The sequence below is a fragment of the Hemiscyllium ocellatum genome, chromosome 5, assembly GCF_020745735.1.
Source record: "Hemiscyllium ocellatum isolate sHemOce1 chromosome 5, sHemOce1.pat.X.cur, whole genome shotgun sequence".
Lineage (NCBI taxonomy): Eukaryota > Metazoa > Chordata > Chondrichthyes > Orectolobiformes > Hemiscylliidae > Hemiscyllium > Hemiscyllium ocellatum.
The window spans coordinates 89,561,543-89,582,935 of NC_083405.1; the positions used below are offsets into that span (position 1 = coordinate 89,561,543).

At 40.8% G+C, this 21,393-nt stretch overlaps 1 protein-coding gene across 6 annotated transcripts in view; it reads right to left on the reverse strand.

The window, feature by feature from the left end:
- Positions 1–21,393, reverse strand: part of trdmt1 (tRNA aspartic acid methyltransferase 1) — a 76,145-nt gene that overhangs the window by 32,983 nt on the left and 21,769 nt on the right. For 2 of the 6 annotated variants that reach the window (XM_060825565.1, XM_060825566.1), the window contains exons 2-4: positions 20,899–20,938; positions 18,512–18,621; positions 4,070–4,146 (exon numbers count right to left, since the gene is read on the reverse strand). In XM_060825565.1, the coding sequence (XP_060681548.1) occupies positions 4,070–4,107 (38 nt within the window). In that variant the 5' untranslated portion in view covers positions 4,108–4,146; positions 18,512–18,621; positions 20,899–20,938. Of the gene's footprint in view, positions 1–4,069; positions 4,147–15,740; positions 15,798–18,086; positions 18,165–18,511; positions 18,622–20,898; positions 20,939–21,393 lie in introns of those variants that run through there. The other 4 variants (XM_060825562.1, XM_060825561.1, XM_060825564.1 and 1 more) reach the window with 3 other exon arrangements.

Below are 21,393 nucleotides of genomic sequence, written 5' to 3' on the forward strand. Positions count from 1 at the left end.
GGCCGGGTGCTGGCAGGTGTGACTAGATTGGGTTGGGATATCTGGTAGGCATGGACAAGTTGGACCAAAGGGTCTGTTTCCAAGCTGTACATCTCTGTGACTATGATTCTATGACACCCACTCTGACGCAACTCCAGCTGTTTCAAAGGCGACCAACTCCATCAGGCCAATACTGCTACTGTTTTTATTTATAAGGCATTTTTTTTTTAATTTTAGACAGTTCTTTCTCATTCCAGTCCAAAGCTTTTAAAAAATATTTTGCAACTAGTGTTGCTGTTTTGAAAAGCAAGTAACCTGACACACATCAGGCATTTTGTAAGCAACTGTTTGAAGAAACAGGAAATGAATTTTGAGTTGGAGACAGTTTGGTGCTGAGGGGCTGTGCTGATACAGTGTTGGTTGGCAGTGAGAAGCTGATTGGTCTACAGTTTATTGTCCACTAACAATTGCGTAATCGGTTCTCCTTTTGAATTGGGAGCAAGTTACAGAGAGAGAGAGAGAGAGAGAGATGTTCAGGTCTTTCCCAGTTTGGGAGTGGTCTCTCTGTTCTCTGTAATCAAAACTCACTGCAAATCCAAAGAAAACAAGTTTATCTTTCCTGCCATTGTTATTACTGTGACTTTTGAACAGGAGAATCAGCCATTTTGTGTGTCTTCCCAATGACAGAAAGCATCTAAAAAAAAGTGAAGCAACGTGCAAACCAGCAGAAGAGTCATAAGGATCAACTCAGCCGCAGAACCTGGAAACAAAGACTACTGAACTGTCTTTCCAGTTTTTCCCATCTGCTCACAATGTAATTCTCCCTGGCTGCTGCCTGCCTCTGTGTGTATGCATATGTGTAAGGGTAAATTTATAAGTGAATTAATTGTTTATCTGTAGCTAGAATCTAGTTACTTGTAATAAATAGTAATTACTGTTCATTATCGAAAGAACATGCGGATGATGATGTTCCCAAGTATCTGAGACCATTGTCCTCCTAAATGGAAGTGGTTATGGGTTTGGAAAGTGCTGTTTAAGGATCTCTGGTGAATCTCTGCAGTGCATCCTGTAAATAGTACACACTGCTGCTACTGAGAAGTGGAGGGAGTGGATGCTTGTGGATATGGTGCCAAACAAGTGGTCTGCTTTTCCTGGATGGTGTCAAGCTTCTTCAGTGTTGTTGGAGCTGCACCCATCCAAGCAAGAGGGGAGCATTCTTTCACACTCCTGACTTGTGTCTTGCATATAATGGACAGATTTTGGAGAGACAGGAGGTCAGTTACTTGCGATAGTATTTCAAGCCTCTGGCCTGCTCATGCAGTCACTATGTTTATGTGGTGAGTCAGGGTGAGTTCTGGTCAATGGTGATGCCGTGGATTTGACACCAGGGGATTTAGTGATGTTTATATCACTCAGTGTCAAGGTGTAGTCATTAGACTGTTTCTTATTGGAGATGAACAATGCCTGGCTACTTGCCACTTATCAGTCTAAGCTTGGATATTGTCCAAAACTTGTATTCAAACATGGACTGCTTCAGTATCTAAGGAGTCATGAATGGTGCTAAACATTGTGCAATTATCGGTGAACATCTCACTTCTGACCTTATGATAGAGGGTAGGTCATTGATGAAGTAGCTGAAAATGGTTAGGCTTAGAACACTACCCTGAGAAACTCCTGCAGAAATGTCCTGGAGCTGAGATGAATGATCTCCAATAATCATCTTCTTATGTCTCCACAGGTATGACTCCAACCAGCGGAGAGTTCGCTTCCTGATTCCTATTGATTCCAGTTTTGATAGGGCTCCTTGATGCCACGTTTGGTTGAATGAGCCTTGATGTCAGAGGCTGTCACTTTCACCTCACCTCTGGAATTCAGCTTTTTTGTCAATGTCAGAATGAAGCTATAATGAGGTTAGGTGCTAAATGGCCTAGGCAGAACCTAAACTAGCCATCACTGAGCAGGTTATTACTGACCATGTTCTGCTTGATATCACAGTTTTCACGACACTTTCCATCACTTTACTGATGATTGAGAGCTGACTAGTATGGTGGTTACTGGCTGATTTGGATTTGTCCTGCTTTTTGTGTACAGGACATACATGGACAATGATCCACATTGTCGGTTACATGCCAGTATTCTAACTGTACTGGAAGAGCTTCCTAAATTTTTTCTGATCTGCAGAGATATGCAAACAGCTCCTAAGTCCAGTTCTTGTGCAGAGTTGTCTCACTACTCTTGGGATATCTCACCAAATTCCAAATAGACAGCCTCTGGAGAAATATAGCTTCTCAGTTTTCGCTCTGACCCTTCAACTGGTTGACCTTTGAAATGCCTTTCAGTGACCCTTCAACAGTTTCGATTTGCCTACTGAAAAACTTGCAATAAGGTCTGCCCCATTACTAAACAGAATCAAATGTAGTCACCAGCAGTGTCTGTTCCCTGAATGCTACAATTTTCAGGTATTATTGGTTTCTATAGCACAAATTGACAGAACATAGCAGATTCTATCACAATATGGCAGGTCCAGTTCAGGTTCTGATTAATGGCAACCCCCAGGATATTGCAGTTGGGGATTCAGTGATCATAATCCCACTGAATGTCAGCAGTAAATGATTGGATTTTCTTTTGTTGGCAATGGTTATTTCCTGAAGACTTATAAGAGCAAATATTACTTGTACTCATCAGTTCAAAGTCTGAATATTGTCCATGCTTTGCTGTGTTTGGATTGCCTTACTACCTGAGGAGTCATTAACTAGACTGCATATAATAATTAACACTGCATTGAACATTCCAACTTTTGACCTAAATGTGGGAGGAAGGTTATTGGTGAAGGAGCTGAAGATGGTTGTGCCCTGAGGAAGTTCTCCAGAAACAATCTGGAACCGAGGCGACTGATCTCCAAAAAGCACAATTGTCTTGTTTTATACTAAATATGATTCTAACCTTTGGAGAGTTTTCTTCCCAATTCCCAATAACTTCAATTTTGTTTTGGCTCCTTGATGCCATACTCAAACGCTGTCTTAATATGAAGGCCATGCTCAAAGCAACTCAAGTTCAGCTCTTTTACTATTGTTTTTCTAATTCTGCATTCAAATAAAATTATTTTTAAAAAACGTCCCATTGTGCATTCTAGCCAAGGTAGAGTTCAACACTAATATGGCTGTTAAACTTCTCCAATTATGATACAATTATTTTTTACCTAGGTGATAAAATTTTCTCAATTTGAGAATGTGTTTCAAACAAAAACAGATAAAAGTACTCCGGGATTTAAGAGATAAGTGAAATTCAATGTCTGTGCTGTGAACCTGAACTTCCTTTGTAAGTAAGAAACAAACTACGAATGGAATTTAGATCCTGTGACAAGGATCCCATTTGTCACATATTAATCCCATGTTGCTTCTGTCTGAAAGACTAGACACAATTTAACTGTAAGAAAAAAGTGAGGACTGCAAATGCTGGAAATCAGAGCTGAAAAATGTGCTGCTGGAAAAGCGCAGCAGATCAGGCAGCATCCCAGGAGCAGGAGAATCGACATTTCGGGCATGAGCCCTTCTTCAGAATTCCTGAAGAAGGGCTTGTGCCCGAAACGTCGATTCTCCTGCTCCTGAGATGCTGCCTGACCTGCTGCGCTTTTCCAGCAACACAATTTTCAACAATTTAACTGTAATCATGCACTCAACTGGCCTTCTCTGTACTTTCCACATGATTCCCCACAAGGGCAAAAACATGTTTGAAATATAACTGTTTTATTCCCTCTGCACAGATGAAGCTTGATATCCTGAGTGTTTCCAATGTTTTCTGTATATAAGCCAATACTTGTATTGCAAAGCTTTACTTACAGATTCAGTAAAGATAACAGTACATAAGGTTAAAACTTTACTATTTAATAATCAAACTGAGAAACACTTCAAAACATTAAAGAATAGGCCATTTGGCTCATCAGACCATTTCATCATTAAACATGATTATAGCTGAGCCTTCATCTCAATTTATAACAATGTAACATTTCACTGTATCATCAGAAATTTGTCAAGGCATTTCATATAGAATTCATTATTATGAGATACAGGTTTTTTTTGTAAATACACACCTTGTGAATGGCTGACAAGGAGGACTCATTAGGATCATGTCAAAGTCCAGTTTATTGAATTCATCCAATGTTATACCCTAAAAAAAGAAATACTCTAATTCATTTTACAAAATATCACACGACAATACTGGACTCAAGTCTTTCTTGTCTGAGATGGAGATGCAGGAACAAACACATGAATTAATGATGTTTCAAAGTTAGCAACATTTTTTTCAATTCTCAAGCATTCCTAAATTGCTTAATACCTATACAGCAGTGGCTTGATAATTAATTATACACTTGGTCTGTAGATTATATCAACTCTCAGCTTTTCTTTCCTTTCCAATCTTGAGAAGTCATCTATTTGCCATATCATCATTATTTATCTTTTCTGGTCTCTTTTCAACTTGCCTTTCATTTGCTGACATCATGTTATTGTAAGTAAAATGAGAAAATTTACCTGAGGTTTAACCAAAGTAACAAGCAATCTAAAACTGTACAAACTAATTAAGGTAGAGAAATCTTATCAAATTATTAAGGTAATGGTGTCAAAACAGGATAGGAAGGAAGACTTTACAAATACAGAACAACATGGTGAGGTTACATGTAGCATGACATGAACCCAAGATCATGACTGAGGCTGTCTTCATAAGTACGGAACTTGGTTATCAGTTTCTGCTTGGTGATTGTGTTGTTATCTCAAAGGTGACTCTTATACCTACCATGTTATTCCAGCTATTTGATTTGTTTTCAGCACCACCTTTTTTTTAATTTTTTGTAATTATCTCTCTGTCTCAACTGATCAGATTATAAGTCAACTCTTCACTTGCTATTAAGCTGTTAACACTTTACTCACACCATCTGACACTTCTGATCACCTGCACTGACTTATTATTCAGCTTGTGAATACTTCATTCACACCATTTGTACAATCTTTCGATTTCTCTGCCTGTAAATTCTGTATCTGTGTGCTTTTCTTCATTTCACTTCACTTCACCTCACAAAGGAGCAGTGAGCCGAAAACTTGTGTTTGAAATAAACCTGTTCGAATATAACCTGGTCAATGACTTCTGACCTTCAGAATGTCAAGGACCATTTATAGCTTCAGCCTCAGATATTCATCTTCAGGATTGTACTTTTGCACGAGATAAACTATTCTTCTTGTATGATTCTATCATACAAGACATTTACTATATATGATTTCTCACTAGAATATATTGTTTTTAATTACTTTTAGCATATTAAAAATTGGAAAGAAGGGCAAAGCCTCATTAGCCCCCTATGTAGGGCTATGTGCACAGCCTTGATTACTATTTCCATAAAACTATTGGCAGGGAGACAAAGCATCCAGAAAAATAACAGTAAATTTTATTATGCTTGCTTCCAACTTAGTTTAAACTTCTAGCATTTGGAAAACTTGGCAAGTGTATCTCATTTAAGTTAAAGTCTTCTAACCTTAGCAGTAACTATCTGCAACTGCATATTTCACTGTGAGCTATTTTTCATTTTCCATTACACAAATATTTAAGTAATGCTATTGACTCAATGGAAGATATTGCTAAATCCAATTGGGAAGCACTTTCCATGCAGAGCCACTTTATTTCCACAGTGTTTTACAAAATAATTTCAAGTGAAAATCTAGGCAGAACTTGCCACAGCATAAAGCATGCATCACTCAGTTTGTTTCTTGAACCTTTAGAAAAAGTAGGATCTGTGGCCAACAGCTCTCACCAGAACTTTTTGCGGTTGTAAACTGCTCTAATTTGACCAGGGGCAACTAAGATAGTTAAGATTCTTAAGCATAAGTGAAAAGCCTGAACTACTTCAAAGTAAAATTCGCATGATCTATTAGCTAATGTACTACTATCAAGTGTTCTCACTGACTTTGAAGATAAACAAATTTCAAAAACATATGTTTGAACTGACCTGACTGGGAAAGGTCAGATCCAGTCATATCAAACATGCCATTTCAAATTGCCATTGCACAAATAGCATTAAATAGTGTTCATCAGTATGCAGGGCATTAAAGTTTTCACTTTCCCACTACTCACAAGTCTGGAATATGTAACTAAATTACTTTCTTATTGACAAAGAACTCCTTCCTTCAAATCCTCTATTACTATTTCTGTCCCTACTCTTAAAAAAACTACGCAAAATGTACCTTTCCAAATCATGCTTCCATAATGGATATGCTGGTAACAATCTTTCAAGAATCCTTAGATATTGGAAAGAATTTGGAGGATTGAAGAACTGCCAATTTAACACCTTTATCAAAAGGGAAAAGTGACAAAAAACAGGTATGCTAGTTAGCTTAACATCTATTTTTGGGAAAACTGGGTCTCTATTGTAAAGGATGTAAGAGCAGAGCATTTGGAAATATAGAATATAATCAGGCACGGTGGCTCAGTGGTTAGCACTGCTGCCTCACAGCACCAGGGACCTGGGCTTGATTCCCACCTTGGGTGACCGTCTGTGTGAAGTTTGCACATTCTCCCTGCATGGATTTCCTCCGGGTGCTCCAGTTTCCTTCCACAATCCAAAGATGTGCAGGCTAGGTGGATTAGCCATTACAAGATGATTAGGGGTTTAGATAGGATTGACCATGAGAACCTTTTTCCACGTATGGAGTCAGATATTACGAGGGGGCATAGCTTTAAATTAAGGGGTGGTAGGTATAGGACTGATGTTAGGGGTAGATTCTTTACTCAGCGAGTCGTGAGTTCATGGAATGCCCTGCCAGTAACAGTGGTGGACTCTCCCTCTTTATGGGCATTTAAACGGGCATTGGATAGGTATATGGAGGAAAGTGGGCTAGTGTAAGTTAGGTGGGCTTGGATCGGTGCAACATCGAGAGCCGAAGGGCCTGTACTGCGCTGTATTTTTCTATGTTCTATGTTCTAAATTGCCAATTGTGTTAGGTGCATTAGTCAGGGGTAAAAATAGGGTAGGGGAATGGGTCTCGGTGGGTTACTCTTCAGAGGGTCAATGTGGACTTGTTGGGCCAAAGGGCTTGATTCCATACTGTAGGAAATCTAATTTAATCACCAATATGAGGCAATTTAACCATTGCCCCTTGACATTCAATGGTGTTACCATCACTGAATCCATGAGTATTGATATTCTAGGGGGTTATCATTGATCAGAAACTCAACTGGACTTACCATATCAACACAGTGGCTATAACAGCAGGTCAGAGGCGAAGAATATTGCGGTGAGTAACTCACCTCCTGGCTCCCCAAAATCTGTCCATCATCTACGTGGCACAAGTCAGGAGTGTGATAGAATACTTCCCAACTGCCTGGATAAGTGCAGATCCAATAATACTCAAGCAGCTTGACACCATTCAGGCCAGTCAGCCTGCTTTATTGGCACTGCCACCACAAGCATCACTCCCTCCACCACCAATGCTCAGTAGCAGCATGTACTAGCTACAAAATGCACTGCAGAAATTCACCAAAGATCCTCTGGCAGCACTTTCCAAACCTATAACCACTTTTATTTAGAAGGACCACTTTTATTTAGAACCACCTTCAGGTTCCCCTCCAAACCACTCACCATCCTGACTTTAAAGTATATCATCGTTCCTTCATTGTTGCTGGTATTTTACAGTTATACAACAAATAAAGAAAGGTTTAGAACACTTCAAACGATTGGTGAAAGGCCAATGATACTACTCGAAACGTTAGATGCCCGAATGAAATCTACCTTGATAATTCTTTTTTCTATACTTACTTTGTTAATGTGTTGGTTAGCAAATGAGAAATATTCACATGAGGGTACTGATTCACTTAATAGCAGAAGTGTAATTACACCAAAAGAAATAAACAAACCAAACTATTTAAATATCAAAGCTAGTTGGAATGATCTCAGTTTACACATCAAAACAAAATTTCAACTTGATTCTAACACTGTCTGTTACAGAGACTCGAGTCCACCGAAATTATTCTACCCCAAGTCTTTCGGGTTTTACTTAACTGACTCTTGACAGGTTCCTTACTGTCAGCTGTGAAGACAATTTGATAAGTCTTTCCAAACCAACTTTATATAACTAGTTTCACAAAGCTCCAAGACTAAACTTTCTCAGTACTAACAAACTGCAGATTTCTAAACAAACTCTACACGTTTCAAAGTTCTATAAATCTGTCAAAGACACTGAAATGTTCAGAATTCTTTTTCAAGGCGATAAACTAAACACGCTTATAATATCAACAATATTGAACTCTGAACTGAATTTTTAAAAAACTTGCACAACCTAGACTTTTCTGAACTGAAACTAAAGCTAATGGCTTTACACAACCAAGAAGTAAAAACATTGTCCTATTAATATTGGAGGGATGCATAGTCACCTGCTCGCTGATAAAATGTCAGTTTAAAGCACTGTTCCAGAAGGATATTGTAACTTTGTTATTTTTTACAAAGAGAACTCTTCTTAAAAGTAACCTACACTCACGTGCCTCTACTTTGAAATTTAAACTTCAAAAAGTCATAAAGAGACAGACTGTGAACCAGAAAGAGAATCAAGAGCTTTTGGAAAAAGGCAAGAAAATGCAGTTGAGTATTATCACAGCAGCCATGGTCATAATGAATAGTGGAGCAGACTTAATGGACTGAATGGCCTCCTCCTATATTTTAGATACAAATTACACATTTCTTATTATAAAGAAATGTCTTAAAAGGGGGAATAAGGGGTCGAGAAACTTAGGAAGGCAATTCTAGAATTCAGGGTCTTGAAACATATAGTATTAGCAATCGTGGTAGAGAAATCAAAAATAGAGGTGATCAAAAGGTCAGAATCACAGCAAAACAAACGTCTCAGAGTATTGTGCAGCTGGCAGATATAGGAATAGCAATGAAGGAAGCCATTGAGGGATTTGAAAGCAAGGATTACAGTTTTGAATTTAAGTAACTCCATAGTCAGGACACAAAGCAAGTTAGTGAAACAGGGGTAATGGGAGAATCAGACTTTGTCTAAATAAAAACATGGTTAGAAGACTTGTGGATAATCTCAGGTTGAAAATGTGTTGCTGGAAAAGCGCAGCAGGTCAGGCAGCATCCAAGGAGCAGAAGAATCGACGTTTCGGGCATGAGCCCTTCTTCAGGAATGAGGAAAGTGTGCCAAGCAGGCTACGATAAAAGGTAGGGAGGAAGGACTTGGGGGAGGGGCGTTGGAAATGCGATAGGTGGAAGGAGATTAAGGTGAGGGTGATAGGCCGGATAGGGGGTGGGGGGGGCGGAGAGATCAGGAAGAAGATTGCAGGTTAGGAAGGTGGTGCTGAGTTCGAGGGTTGAGACTGAGACAAGGTGGGGGGAGGGGAAATGAGAAAACTGGAGAAGTCTGAGTTCATCTCTTGTGGTTGGAGGGTTCCTAGGCGGAGGATGAGGCGCTCTTCCTCCAGCCGTCATGTTGCTAAGGTCTGGCGATGGAGGAGTCCAAGGATCTGCATCTCCTTGGTGGAGTGGGAGGGGGAGTTGAAGTCTTGAGCCATGGGGTGGTTGGGTTGGTTGGTCCGGGTGTCCCAGAGGTGTTCTCTGAAATGTTCCGCCTGTCTCCCCAATATAGAGGAGGCCACATCGGGTGCAGCGGATGCAGTAAATGATGTGTGTGGAGGTGCAGGCGAAGTTGTGGCAGATATGGAAGGATCCCTTGAGGCCTTGGAGGGAAGTAAGGGGGGAGGTGTGGGCGCAAGTTTTGCATTTCTTGCGATGGCAGGGGAAGGTGCCGGGAGTGGAGGTTGGGATGGTGAGGGGTGTGGACCTGATGAGGGAGTCACTGAGGGAGTGGTCTTTTTGGAACACTGATAGGGGAGGGGAGGGAAATATATCCCTGGTGGTGGGGTCCGTTTGGAGGTGGCGGAAATGACGACGGATGATACGATGTATATGGAGGTTGGTGGGGTGGTAGGTGAGGACCAGTTGGGATCTGTCCTGGTGGCGATTGGAGGGGAGGGGCTCAAGGGCGGAGGAGCGGGAAGTGGAGGAGATGTGGTGGAGAGCACGTCTGGGGGGAGAGCACGTCTGGGGGGAAATTGCGGTCTTTGAAGAAGGAGGCCATCTGGGTTGTACAGTATTGGAACTGGTCCTCCTGGGAGCAGATGCGGCGGAGACGAAGCATTTGGGAATATGGGATGGAGTTTTTACAGGGGGCAGAGTGGGAGGAGGTGTAATCTAGGTAGCTGTGGGAGTCGGTTGGTTTATAGTAAATATCCGTGTTGATTCGGTCGCCCGATATAGAAATGGAGAGGTCTAGGAAGGGGACGGAGGAGTCTCAGATGGTCCAGGTAAATTTGAGGTCGGGGTGGAAGGTGTTAGTGAAGTGGATGAACTGTTCAACCTCCTCGTGGGAGCACGAGGCAGTGCCAATACAGTCATCGATGTAGCAGAGGAAAAGGTGGGGAGTGGTGCCAGTGTAGCTGCGGAAGATGGACTGTTCCACATATCCTACGAAGAGGCAGGCATAGCTGGGGCCCATGCGGGTGCCCATGGCTACTCCTTTGGTTTGGAGAAAGTGGGAGGATTGGAAAGAGAAGTTGTTCAGAGTGAGGACCAGTTCAGTCAGTCGAAGGAGGGAGTCAATGGAAGACAGTCTGCAGTCTTCACTTTCTCCTTGAAATTATCTTGTGCCAAGTTCAATCAAATTTGAATTTGTAGATAACCATGGCATTAATGAAGAATAAATTGCAAACCTAAAGAAATAAGCTAATGGAGAAACGGAATATAAATATCAATGTATACAGCTCTAAAGTGCTTCACATGGGGTCAAACTCAGGTAAGCAGGTAAATTTAAAACTAACCTGCCGAAATATTGGCCTGCCATTTTACAGTCCATGGCAAAAGAAGACACTTGCCACTGATCTCAAAGAAAACTTCAGAGCGATCTCTCTTGGCATTCATTAATGTAAAAACATTTAAGGCTAATTACTACCATCAGCTGTGCTGATATCAAGTAGCCCAATCACAGTAAAAATATTTTCAGACAATCAAACAGGAAATGAAGATTAGCAAAATCTTTTAGTTTTTGCCGAGTATAATAAAAATTGGGAAATATATATGCCATTAATTTAAAAACTGATAAATCATAACTTTGGAAATAAAAGTCTTAAAAATCCAGTAATTCATTCTAATTGGAGATATTTAACAACATTCCACAAATATAAAATTCATTTTTCCAATGCCAGATTGGCTGTTGAAGAGTAATTATTATTCAGGTCACTTGTAAAAAACTTCAAGTACACCTCAGCAACTGAGGTTTAATGTGTTATGAGCTGAGGAATTTGCAACAGCAACAGTATGTGATGGATGGCAGTTATAGGAAGGGGGGAAAGTCTCAGATACAGTCATATAGATGGGTTAACTCCAGGAAAAATAAGAGAGGTAGGCAGCTAGCGCAGGAGTCTTCTGTGGAAATACCAATTTCAAACAGGTATGCTGTTTTGAAAAATGTAGGGGGTGATGGATTCTCAGGGGAATGTAGCAGGAACAACCAAGTTTCTGGTATTGAGACTGGCTCTAATGCAACGAGGGGTACGTTGGGTTCCAAGAGATCAACTGTGATACGGGATTCTCTAGTCCGAGGTACAGACAAGACATTTCTGTAGCCAGAGCAAAAAAGCAGAATGGTGTGTTGCTTCCCTGGTGCCTGACTTGGTGGCCAGGATCAAGGATGTCTCAGAAAGGGTGCAGAATGTTCTCACGGGGGAGGGGGGGCCAGCAAGAGGTCATTGTCCACATTGGAACCAAAGAAATAGGAAGGGAAAAAGTTAAGATTCTGAAAGGAGATTACAGAGAGTTAGGCAGAAATTTGAAAAGGGGGTCCTCGAGAGTAGTAATATCTGGATTACTCCCAGTGCTACGAACTAGTGAGGGCAGGAATAGGAGGATAGAGCAGATGAATGCATGGCTGAGGAGCTGGCGTAGGGAGAAGGGTTCACGTTTTTGGATCATTGGAATCTCTTTTGGGGTAGAAGTGACCTGTACAAGAAGGATGGATTGCACACAAATTGAAAGGGGACTATTATACTGGCAGGGAAATTTGCTAGAGCTGCTAGGGAGGATTAAAACTAGTAAGGTGGGGGTGGGGGGATTGGGTGGGATCCAGGGTGATAGTGAGGAAAGAGATCGATCTGAGACTGGTACAGTTGAGAACAGAAGCGAGTCAAACAGCCAGGGCTAGCAGGGACAAGATAGAATTAATAAATTAAACTGCATTTATTTCAATGCAAGGGGCCTAACAGGGAAGGCAGATGAACTCAGGGCATGGTTAAGAACATGGGACTGGGATATCATAGCAATTACAGAATCATGGCTCAGGGATGGGCAAGACTGACAACTTAATGCTCTAGGATACAAATGCTACAGGAAGGATAGAAAGGGAGGCAAGATAGGAAGTGGATGGCATTTTTGATCAGGAGGCAGCACACTGGCTCAGTGGTTAGCACTGCTGTATCACAGCACCAGGGACCCGGGTTTGAATCCAGCCTTGGGTAACTGTCTGTGTGGAGTTTGCACATTCTCCCGTGTCTGCATGGGTTTCCTCTGGGTACTCCGGTTTCCTCCCACAATCCAAAGATGTGCACATCAGATGAACTGACCGTACTAAAATTGTCCATAGTGTTAGGTGCATTAGGCAGTGGTGAATATAGGGTCGGGGTGGGTTACTCTTCAAAGGGTCGATGTGGACTTGTTGGGTCAAAGGGTTTGTTTCCATAATGTAGGGAATCTAATCAATTACAGCAGTGCTGAGGGAGGATATTCCCAGAAATACATCCAGGGAAGTTATTTAGGTGGAACTGAGAAATAAGAAAATGATGATCACCTTATTGGGATTGTATTATAGATCCCCTAATAGTCTGAGGGAAATTGAGAAACAAACTTGTAAGGAGATCTTAGCTATCTGTAAGAATAATAGGGTGGCTATGGCAAGGGATTTTAACTTTCCAAACATAGAATGGGACTGCAATAGTGTGAAAAGTTTAGATGGAGAAGAATTTGTTAAATGCATATAAGACAACTTTCTGATTCAGTATGTGGATGTACCTACCAGAGAAGGTGCAAAACTTGACCTACTCTTGAGAAATAAGGCAGGGCAGGTGACTGAGGTGTCAGTGGGGGAGCACTTTGGGGCCAGCAACCATAATTCTATTAGATTTAAAATAATGATGGAAAAGGATAGGCCAGATCTAAAAGTTGAATTGGATAAATGCCAATTTTGATGGTATTAGGCAAGAACTTTCGAAGGCTGACAGGGGGCACATGTTCACAAGTAAAGGGATGGCTGGAAAATGGGAAGCCTTCAGAAATGAGATAACGAGAATCCAGAGAAAGTATATTCTTGTTAGGGTGAAAGGAAAGGCTGGTAGGTATAAGTACAGCTGGATGACTAAAACAATTGAGGGTTTGGTTAAGAAAAAGAAGGAAGCATATGTAAGGTATGTTCGAGTGAATCCTTAGAAGAGTATAAAGGAAGTAGGAGTATACTTAAGAGGGAAATCAGAAAGGCAAAAATGGGACATGAGATAGCTCTGGCGAAAAGAATTAAGGAGAATCCAAAGAGTTTTTACAAATATATTAAGGACAAAAGGGTAATTAGGGAGAGAATAGGCCCCTCAAAGATCAGGAAGGCGGCCTTTGTGTGGAGCCACAGAAAATGGGGGAGGTACTAAATGAATATTTTGCATCAATATTTACTGTGGAAAAAGATATGGAAGATATAGACTGTAGGGAGATAGATGGTGACATCTTGCAAAATGTCCTTATTACAGAGGAGGAAGTGCTGGATGTCTTGAAACCGGTAAAGGCGGATAAATCCCCAGGACCTGATCAGGTGTACCCGAGAACTCTGTGGGAAGCTAGAAAAGTGATTGCTGGGCCTCTTGCTGAGATATTTGTATCATCAATAATCACAGGTGAGGTGCCAGAAGACTGGAGGTTGGCTAACGTGGTGCCACTGTTTAAGAAGGGTGGTAAGGACAAGCCAGGGAACTATAGACCAATGAGCCTGATGTCGGTGGTGGGCAAGTTGTTGGAGGGAATCCTGAGGGACAGGATGTACATATATTTGGAAAGGCAAGGGCTGATTAGGGACAGTCAACATGGCTTTGTGCGTGGGAAATCATGTCTCACAAACTTGATTGAGTTTTTTGAGGAAGCAACAAAGAGGATTGATGAGGGCAGAGTGGTTGACATGATCTATATGGACTTCAGTAAGGCATTCGACAAGGTTCCCCACGGGAAACTGATTAGCAAGGTTAGATCTCACGGAATAGAGGGAGAACTAGCCATTTGGATACAGTGTGCGTGGGTTTCCTCCGGGTGATCCGGTTTCCTCCCACAGTCCAAAAATGTGCAGGTTAGGTAAATTGGCCATGCTAAATTGCCTGTAGTGTTAGGTGAAGGGGTAAATGTAGGGGAATGGGTCTGGGTGGGTTGCTCTTCGGAGGGTCAGTGTGGACTTGTTGGGTCGAAGGGCCTGTTTCCACACTGCAAGTAATCCAATCTAAAATCTAAAGAACTGGCTCAAAGGTAGAAGACAGAGAGTGGTGGTGGAGGGTTGTTTTTCAGACTGGAGGCCTGTGACCAGTGGAGTGCCACAAGGATTGGTGCTGGGTCCTCTACTTTTTGTCATTTACATAAATGATTTGGATGCGATCATAAGAGGTACAGTTAGTAAGTTTGCAGATGACACCAAAATTGGAGGTGCAGTGGACAGCAAAGAGGGTTACCTCAGATTACAACAGAATCTTGACCAGATGGGCCAATGGGCTGAGAAGTGGCAGATGGAGTTTAATTCAGATAAATGCGAGGTGCTGCATTTTGGAAAAGCAAATCTTAGCAGGACTTATAAACTTAATGGTAAGATCCTAGGGAATGTTGCTGAACAGAGATCTTGGAGTGTAGGCTCATAGCTCCTTGAAAGTGGAGTTGCTGGTAGATAGGATAGAGAAGAAGGCATTTGGTATGTTTTCTTTTATTGGTCAGAATATTGAGTACAGGAGTTAGGAGGTCATGTTGCGGCAGTACAGGACATTGGTTAGGCCACTGGTGGAATATTGCGTGCAATTCTGGTCTCCCTCCTATCGGAAAGATGTTGTGAAACTTGAAAGGGTTGAGAAAAGGTTTACAAGGATGTTGCCAGGGTTGGAGGATTTGAGCTATAGGGAGAGGCAGAACAGGCTGGGGCGTTTTCCTGGGGCATTGGAGACTAAGGAGTGACCTCATAGATGTTTACAAAATTATATGGGGCATAGATAGGTTAATAGACAAAGTATTTTCCCTGGGATTGGGACATCCAGAACTAGAGGGCATATGTTTACGGTGAGAGGGGAAAAATATGAAAGAGACCTACGGGGCAACTTGTTCACACAGAAGGTGGTACGTGTATGGAATTAGCTGCCAGAGGATGCGGTGGAGCCTGGTATAATTGCAACATTTAAGAGGCATTTGGATGGGTATATGAATAGGAAGGGTTTGGAGGGATTTGGGCTGGGTGCTGGCAGGGGACTAGATTGTTTTGGGATGTCTGGTCGGCATGGACAGGTTAGACCGAAGGGTCTGTTTCCATGCTGTACATCTCTATGACTCTATGTGTAGAAAAGAGTAATTTTGTGTCAAATAAATTGATTTCACTGATTGTCCTTCCTGAAGAAGGGCTTATGCCCGATATGTCGAATCTCCTGTTCCTTGGACGCTGCCTGACCTGCTGCGCTTTTCCAGCAACACATTTTCAGCTCTTCACTGATTGTCAGCCCTGATTCTGGTGGGCAAAGAAATTCCATATTAAACTGTGCTTCTGCTAAATACTGAACATGCAGTCAGATTCAGAAGGGTGATGACAGCAAAAAGTGGCATCTTGTTATTAATAATCCCCACAAATTCCAAGCAATTATTCAGTGAATAATTGGAAAATGCTAAACCTGTAAACACCGCCAGTGGAAGACAGTGAAAGCATGTCATGTTCAGCTGGAAATCAGATTATTTTGATCAGAAAATGTTATTTGGGGATACTTTCCGCATAAGCTGAGACATGATGTATAGCAAGTTACTTAGGGAAAAACAGCACCACTGGCAGCTTTTTGTCACGTCTTGCCTGAATCTGCTGTAGATTAACTGGTAAGGTATGATTACTCTAATTAATCAAGAATTGCATTAATATTCTGGTGATGCAGCAGTAAAGTGAACTAGATTGACTAAAATAAATGGACAAACAATCCCTATGTTCACTTTTGGATAAAATACAATTCGGGGTCTTATATGAAATGGCTATGAGCTACTTGATTTATTAGCTTCAATTTTCCAAAATTCCCTAGATTCAGGAGAAGTCTCCTTTAATAAAAAAGAGAGGAAACTGCAGGGTAGATGGCTTAAAATTCATCATCAGAAAGATGTTAGAAGCTACTAGTAAAGATATTGTAGCAGGACCCTTGAAAATTAAAAGTAAACAGGCAGACATCAGAAGATTGGTTGAAAGGGAAATTCTTCCTGAATGCATTTTTTGAAGTTCTCTAAATATGGAGTCACGGGGAGAGAGTGTGAGTGTGTCCGGGATATTCTTCAGAAGGTCAGTGCAAATTCAATGGGTCAAACGGCTCTCCCTGTCCTGTAGGGATTCTATGCTTCCACCACCACAACCTAAATGTACTTTGGATAAAGAGGAATCAACAGATACACTGTACTCAAGATTTCCAGAAGGCATTTCATGAGGTGTTGCAATGAAATTTAAGGTGCCTCAATAAAGACTGTTGCAGAAAATAAATGCTCATGGGGATAACATATTGACATGAACAAAAGGTTGGTATATTAACAGGAAACAGACAGTAGGCATAAATGGGACATTTTCTGGTTGGCAAAATATACCATATGACATGCCTCAGCGATCAGTGCTGGGGTTGCAGCATTTTACAATTTGGATGAAAGGATTGAAAGTAAATTTACCAAATTTGCTGATAACAGAAAACAATAGATGGGAAAGTCAGTTTTGAAGAGGACATAAGGATGCTACAGAAGGCCATGGATAAGTTAAGTGAATGAGCAAAGATCTAGCAAATACAGTAAAAAGATGTGGGAAAATGTACAATTAAGGCAGGAGTTAAAAAATACATATTATTTAAAATGATGAGGGAGATGTTCAGGGTTCTGGGTGTCCTAGTGCATGAATCGCAAAATGTGAGTATGCAGCTACAGCCAGTAATTAAGAAAATCAAGAGAATGGCATTGATTATTGTGAGGGAATTTGAATACAGAAGAACGATAATTATGCTTCAGTTATACAGGACTTTGATGAAACACCATCTGGAAGTACTGTGTACAGTACAATTATTTAAAGAAAAATTTAAATGCATTTGAAGTAGTTAAGAGCATGTTTAGACTAATACCTGGAATCAGAGGAAAGACTGTTTAAAGCTAAAATCATATCCACTGGGGTTTTCTCACAGAGCATTGTGAATCTTTGGAACTCTGTTTTTCAAAAGATGGTAGAAACAAAGTCTTTAAACAGTTTTAAGGCAGAGACAGCCAGATTCTTGATAGGCAAGGAGAAAGGTCATCAGGGGCAGCAAGAATGTTAAGGAATCTGATTAGTCTTAATCTCATTGAATGGTGAAGCAGGCTCGAGACTGAGTAATCTATTTCTGCTGCTAGTTCCTTTGTTTGTATAGAAAGAGACAGTCTACAAAAAAAAGTGCCAGCCAACAATCCAAAGATGTGCAGGTTAGGTGGATTTGCGATGCTAAATTGCAAATTTGTTATGTCCAGTATTGTGCAGACTAGGTGGTTTAGCTGTGGCAAATATGGATTTACTGGGACGGGGGTGTGCGTGCGTGTTCGGGCAGGGGGAGATACTCTTCAAAGATTCAGTGCAAATTCAATGGGCCTAATGGCCTCTATCTGTACTGTATGATTCTATGCTTCCACCACCACTACCAAAATTAATGAACTCATCATACTTTATTCGTGGAACTTTACTGAGTATAGTTGACTACCAGATTTGCCTAGTAGTCCTCTTTACTACCTATCTTTATGTCATCAACAAATTTAGCTACCATACCTTCGATCTCTTCATCCAAATATTCATATAAATTATATTGAGCTGAGGTTCCAGCACTGACCCCTGTGGCACACCACTTGTGACATCCTGCCATCCTGAAAAAGACCCACTTACTCTTAATCTTTGCAAATTCATATAATTTGCCTATACGTGAAGAATCTGCATGCAAAATAAAAAGTTTAATGTAAAGGATGTGTTTCAGTTTTACTAATGTTATTGAGTATGCCGGATTGTTTGTGCCCAGAAAGAAGGGCTATAGAAAGCTACACTCAACTAAAAATTCTAAATGCTCTGAATTAATTATAGCAGGGGGATCAAATAAAAACATTTAGAAAAAGGCAAACATTTATGAAATGACCTTATTTTTCATAAATGACATAAAAACAAACATGTAAAAATTAACAAAATAGATGGTCATAACTTACTTCAATTGTCTTGGGACAGAGATAGGTGTTAGGAAAATTGTGCTTGTAAACTTCATTGGCAATGGTATTGATGTCAACCGCAGCAACAACGTTTGCATTTGCGCAACTTTCTGTAACAAAGAGATTTAATGAATTGTACTGAAATTTTGCTAGGCTTAGAACAACTATCATTTCTCCAAAAGCAAATAAATAATTTTAGCAGAATTACCGGACTAAGTAACATTTTCATTTCTTGTTTCTCAACATCATTAAATGACAGCACATTTACATGGTCTGGCCTTCATGTGACTCCAGACCCATAGCACTGTGCTTGACTCTGAACTGTCCTCTGGGCAATTAGGAATGGGCAACAAGTGCTGGCCGAACCAGCGATGCCCACACTCTGAATGAACTAAAAATAACATATTACATGGGGAGATCACTTGGCATTGCAACATTATTAAGTTTGCGGTTAACTGTATATCTATATATTCTTGAACATTCCTTTAACGGTTTATTAATTTCAGCTTTTCTTTCACAAGGCTGTTGGATGATCTGTGATAATAAATTCATAGTATGCATTTAAAGGCCAGTTCCTGCTTATGGTTAGGAATGTAACTTTCAGAATTTCATAACATAGGAAACATAATGTGCAGTGGAGCAAGTCAGCTTTGCAAGAAATGGAACCGGTCAAGTTCAGGACTTGGGTAACAATTTCAGGAGCATGCAGATGGCATCAGATTGAATTAGATTTTTTTAAATGAAAAAATGTTTTGATGGTATATCCACTGACTAGGAATGGAAGCCAGTGCGTGCACTGAGATTACTGAAATTGATAGTGAACATGAGTTTCATCTGGTATTACTGCCCATTTTTAAAAAAATTAGCAATATATTGAAAACGCCTGTATTTCTTAGCCCTTGCAACATCATTAATTGGCAGTGGCATGGTTGCTCAGTGGTTAGCACGGCTGCCTCACAGCACCAGGGACCCCGGTTCAATTCCAGCCTCAGGTGACTCACTGTGTGGAGTTTACACATTCTCTCCATGTCTACGTGGGTTTCCTCTAGGTACTCCGGTTTCCTCCCTCAATCCAAAGATGTGCAGATCAGGTGAATTGGCCATGCTAAATTGCCCTTACTATTCAGGGATGTGTAGGTTAGGTGCATTAGTCAGGGTTCTGACTAGAGTAATAGGGTAGGGGAATGGGTTTGGGCGGGATACTCTTTGAAAGGTCAGCATGGAATTGTTGGGCTAAGGGTCTGTTTCTACACTGTAGGGATTCGATGATGATTAGTTAAAAAAAGACTGATGTCAAATATGAGGTTCACCATCCCAATTGTCCCGAACTCCACCAAATACAATCCTAACTGATTCAACCCCGCCTTGTGTGGCAGTCCCACCATCCCAGGAATCAGTCTGATGAATCTTACTGTACTTCCTCTCCAGCAAGAATATCCTTCCTCAGATAGAGATCAAACTACACACAATATTCCAAGTGTGCTGTCATGAGAACGCTACATAATTACAGCAAGACATGCCTGCTCCTATACTTAAATTGTCTCGTTGTGAAGGCCAACACATCATCTGCCTTCTTCTCTGCTTGCTGCACCTATATGGTTATCTCAGTGGCTGGTGTACAAGGTCACCCAGGGCTCATTGCATATCCTTGCTTCCAATTTATAGGCATTCAAATCATAATCTGCATTCCTCTTTTTGCCACTAAAATGGATTACCTCACATTTATTCATTTTATACTGTATCTGCCCTGCAGTTGGCAACTTACTCAGCTTGTCTAAATCACCCAGAAGCATTTCTACAACCTCCTCACAGCCTTCTCTCCCAGCTAGCTTTCTGGTATGTTATTTGTGTCCTCCTTTGTGAACACCAAACCAAAGTATGCATTTACTTGGTCAGCCATTTCTTTGTTCTATGTTATTAATTCCCCTTTATATAACTGGAAGATTTGTCTTTAATCTCTTTCTTTTCACATACCTATAAAAACTTTTCCAGTCAGTTTTTAATGTTCCTTGCTGGCTTACACTCACATTCTATTTTACCTTTCTTAATCAATCCCTTTTTGCTCAGTATTGCTCACCTGTGGAATTAATTTCCCAGACAGCAAAGGAGTCTGTATCATTTAATGCATTCAACTCTAAATTAGGCACATCTTTGATCAAGATGAGAGCCAAAGCATATTGAAGGCAAATAGTAAAGAGGAAATAGGCCACAATCGGCCATGACCTTATTATATAATGAAGTAGGCTCGAGGAGAATGAATGGTCGATTCCTACTCCTTTGTTTAAGAAGGGAAATAGAGATAATACAAGTAATTACAGGTCGATGAGCCTGATAATCTTTGGTGGGCAAGCTTTTGGACAAGATACAGAGAGACAGGATGTACTCACATTTGGAATGTAGGGAGGACAGGTAGGTATAAATGGACACCTAGATACAATACAAAGATAGTGTTACATTCACAAGGATACCAATATTCTGATATTTTAAACTATAGGAGAAAATGAGGTCTGCAGATGCTGGAGATCAGAGCTGAAAATGTGTTGCTGGAAAAGCGCAGCAGGTCAGGCAGCATCCAAGGAACAGGAGAATTCGACGTTTCGGGCATAAGCCCTTCTTCAGGAAGAAGGGCTTATGCCCGAAACGTCGAATCTCCTGTTCCTTGGATGCTGCCTGACCTGCTGCGCTTTTCCAGCAACACATTTTCAACTATTTTAAACTATAGTCCATCTGTAAATCTAAAAATATGCCAGATTCCTTGCTATTATTTGAAACAGTGGAGTATTCGCCTCATTTTTAGTGTCAAAAATCACATGACACCAGTTTATAATCCAACAGGTTTATTTGAAATCACAAGCTTTCGGAACATTGCTCCTTTTTCACTT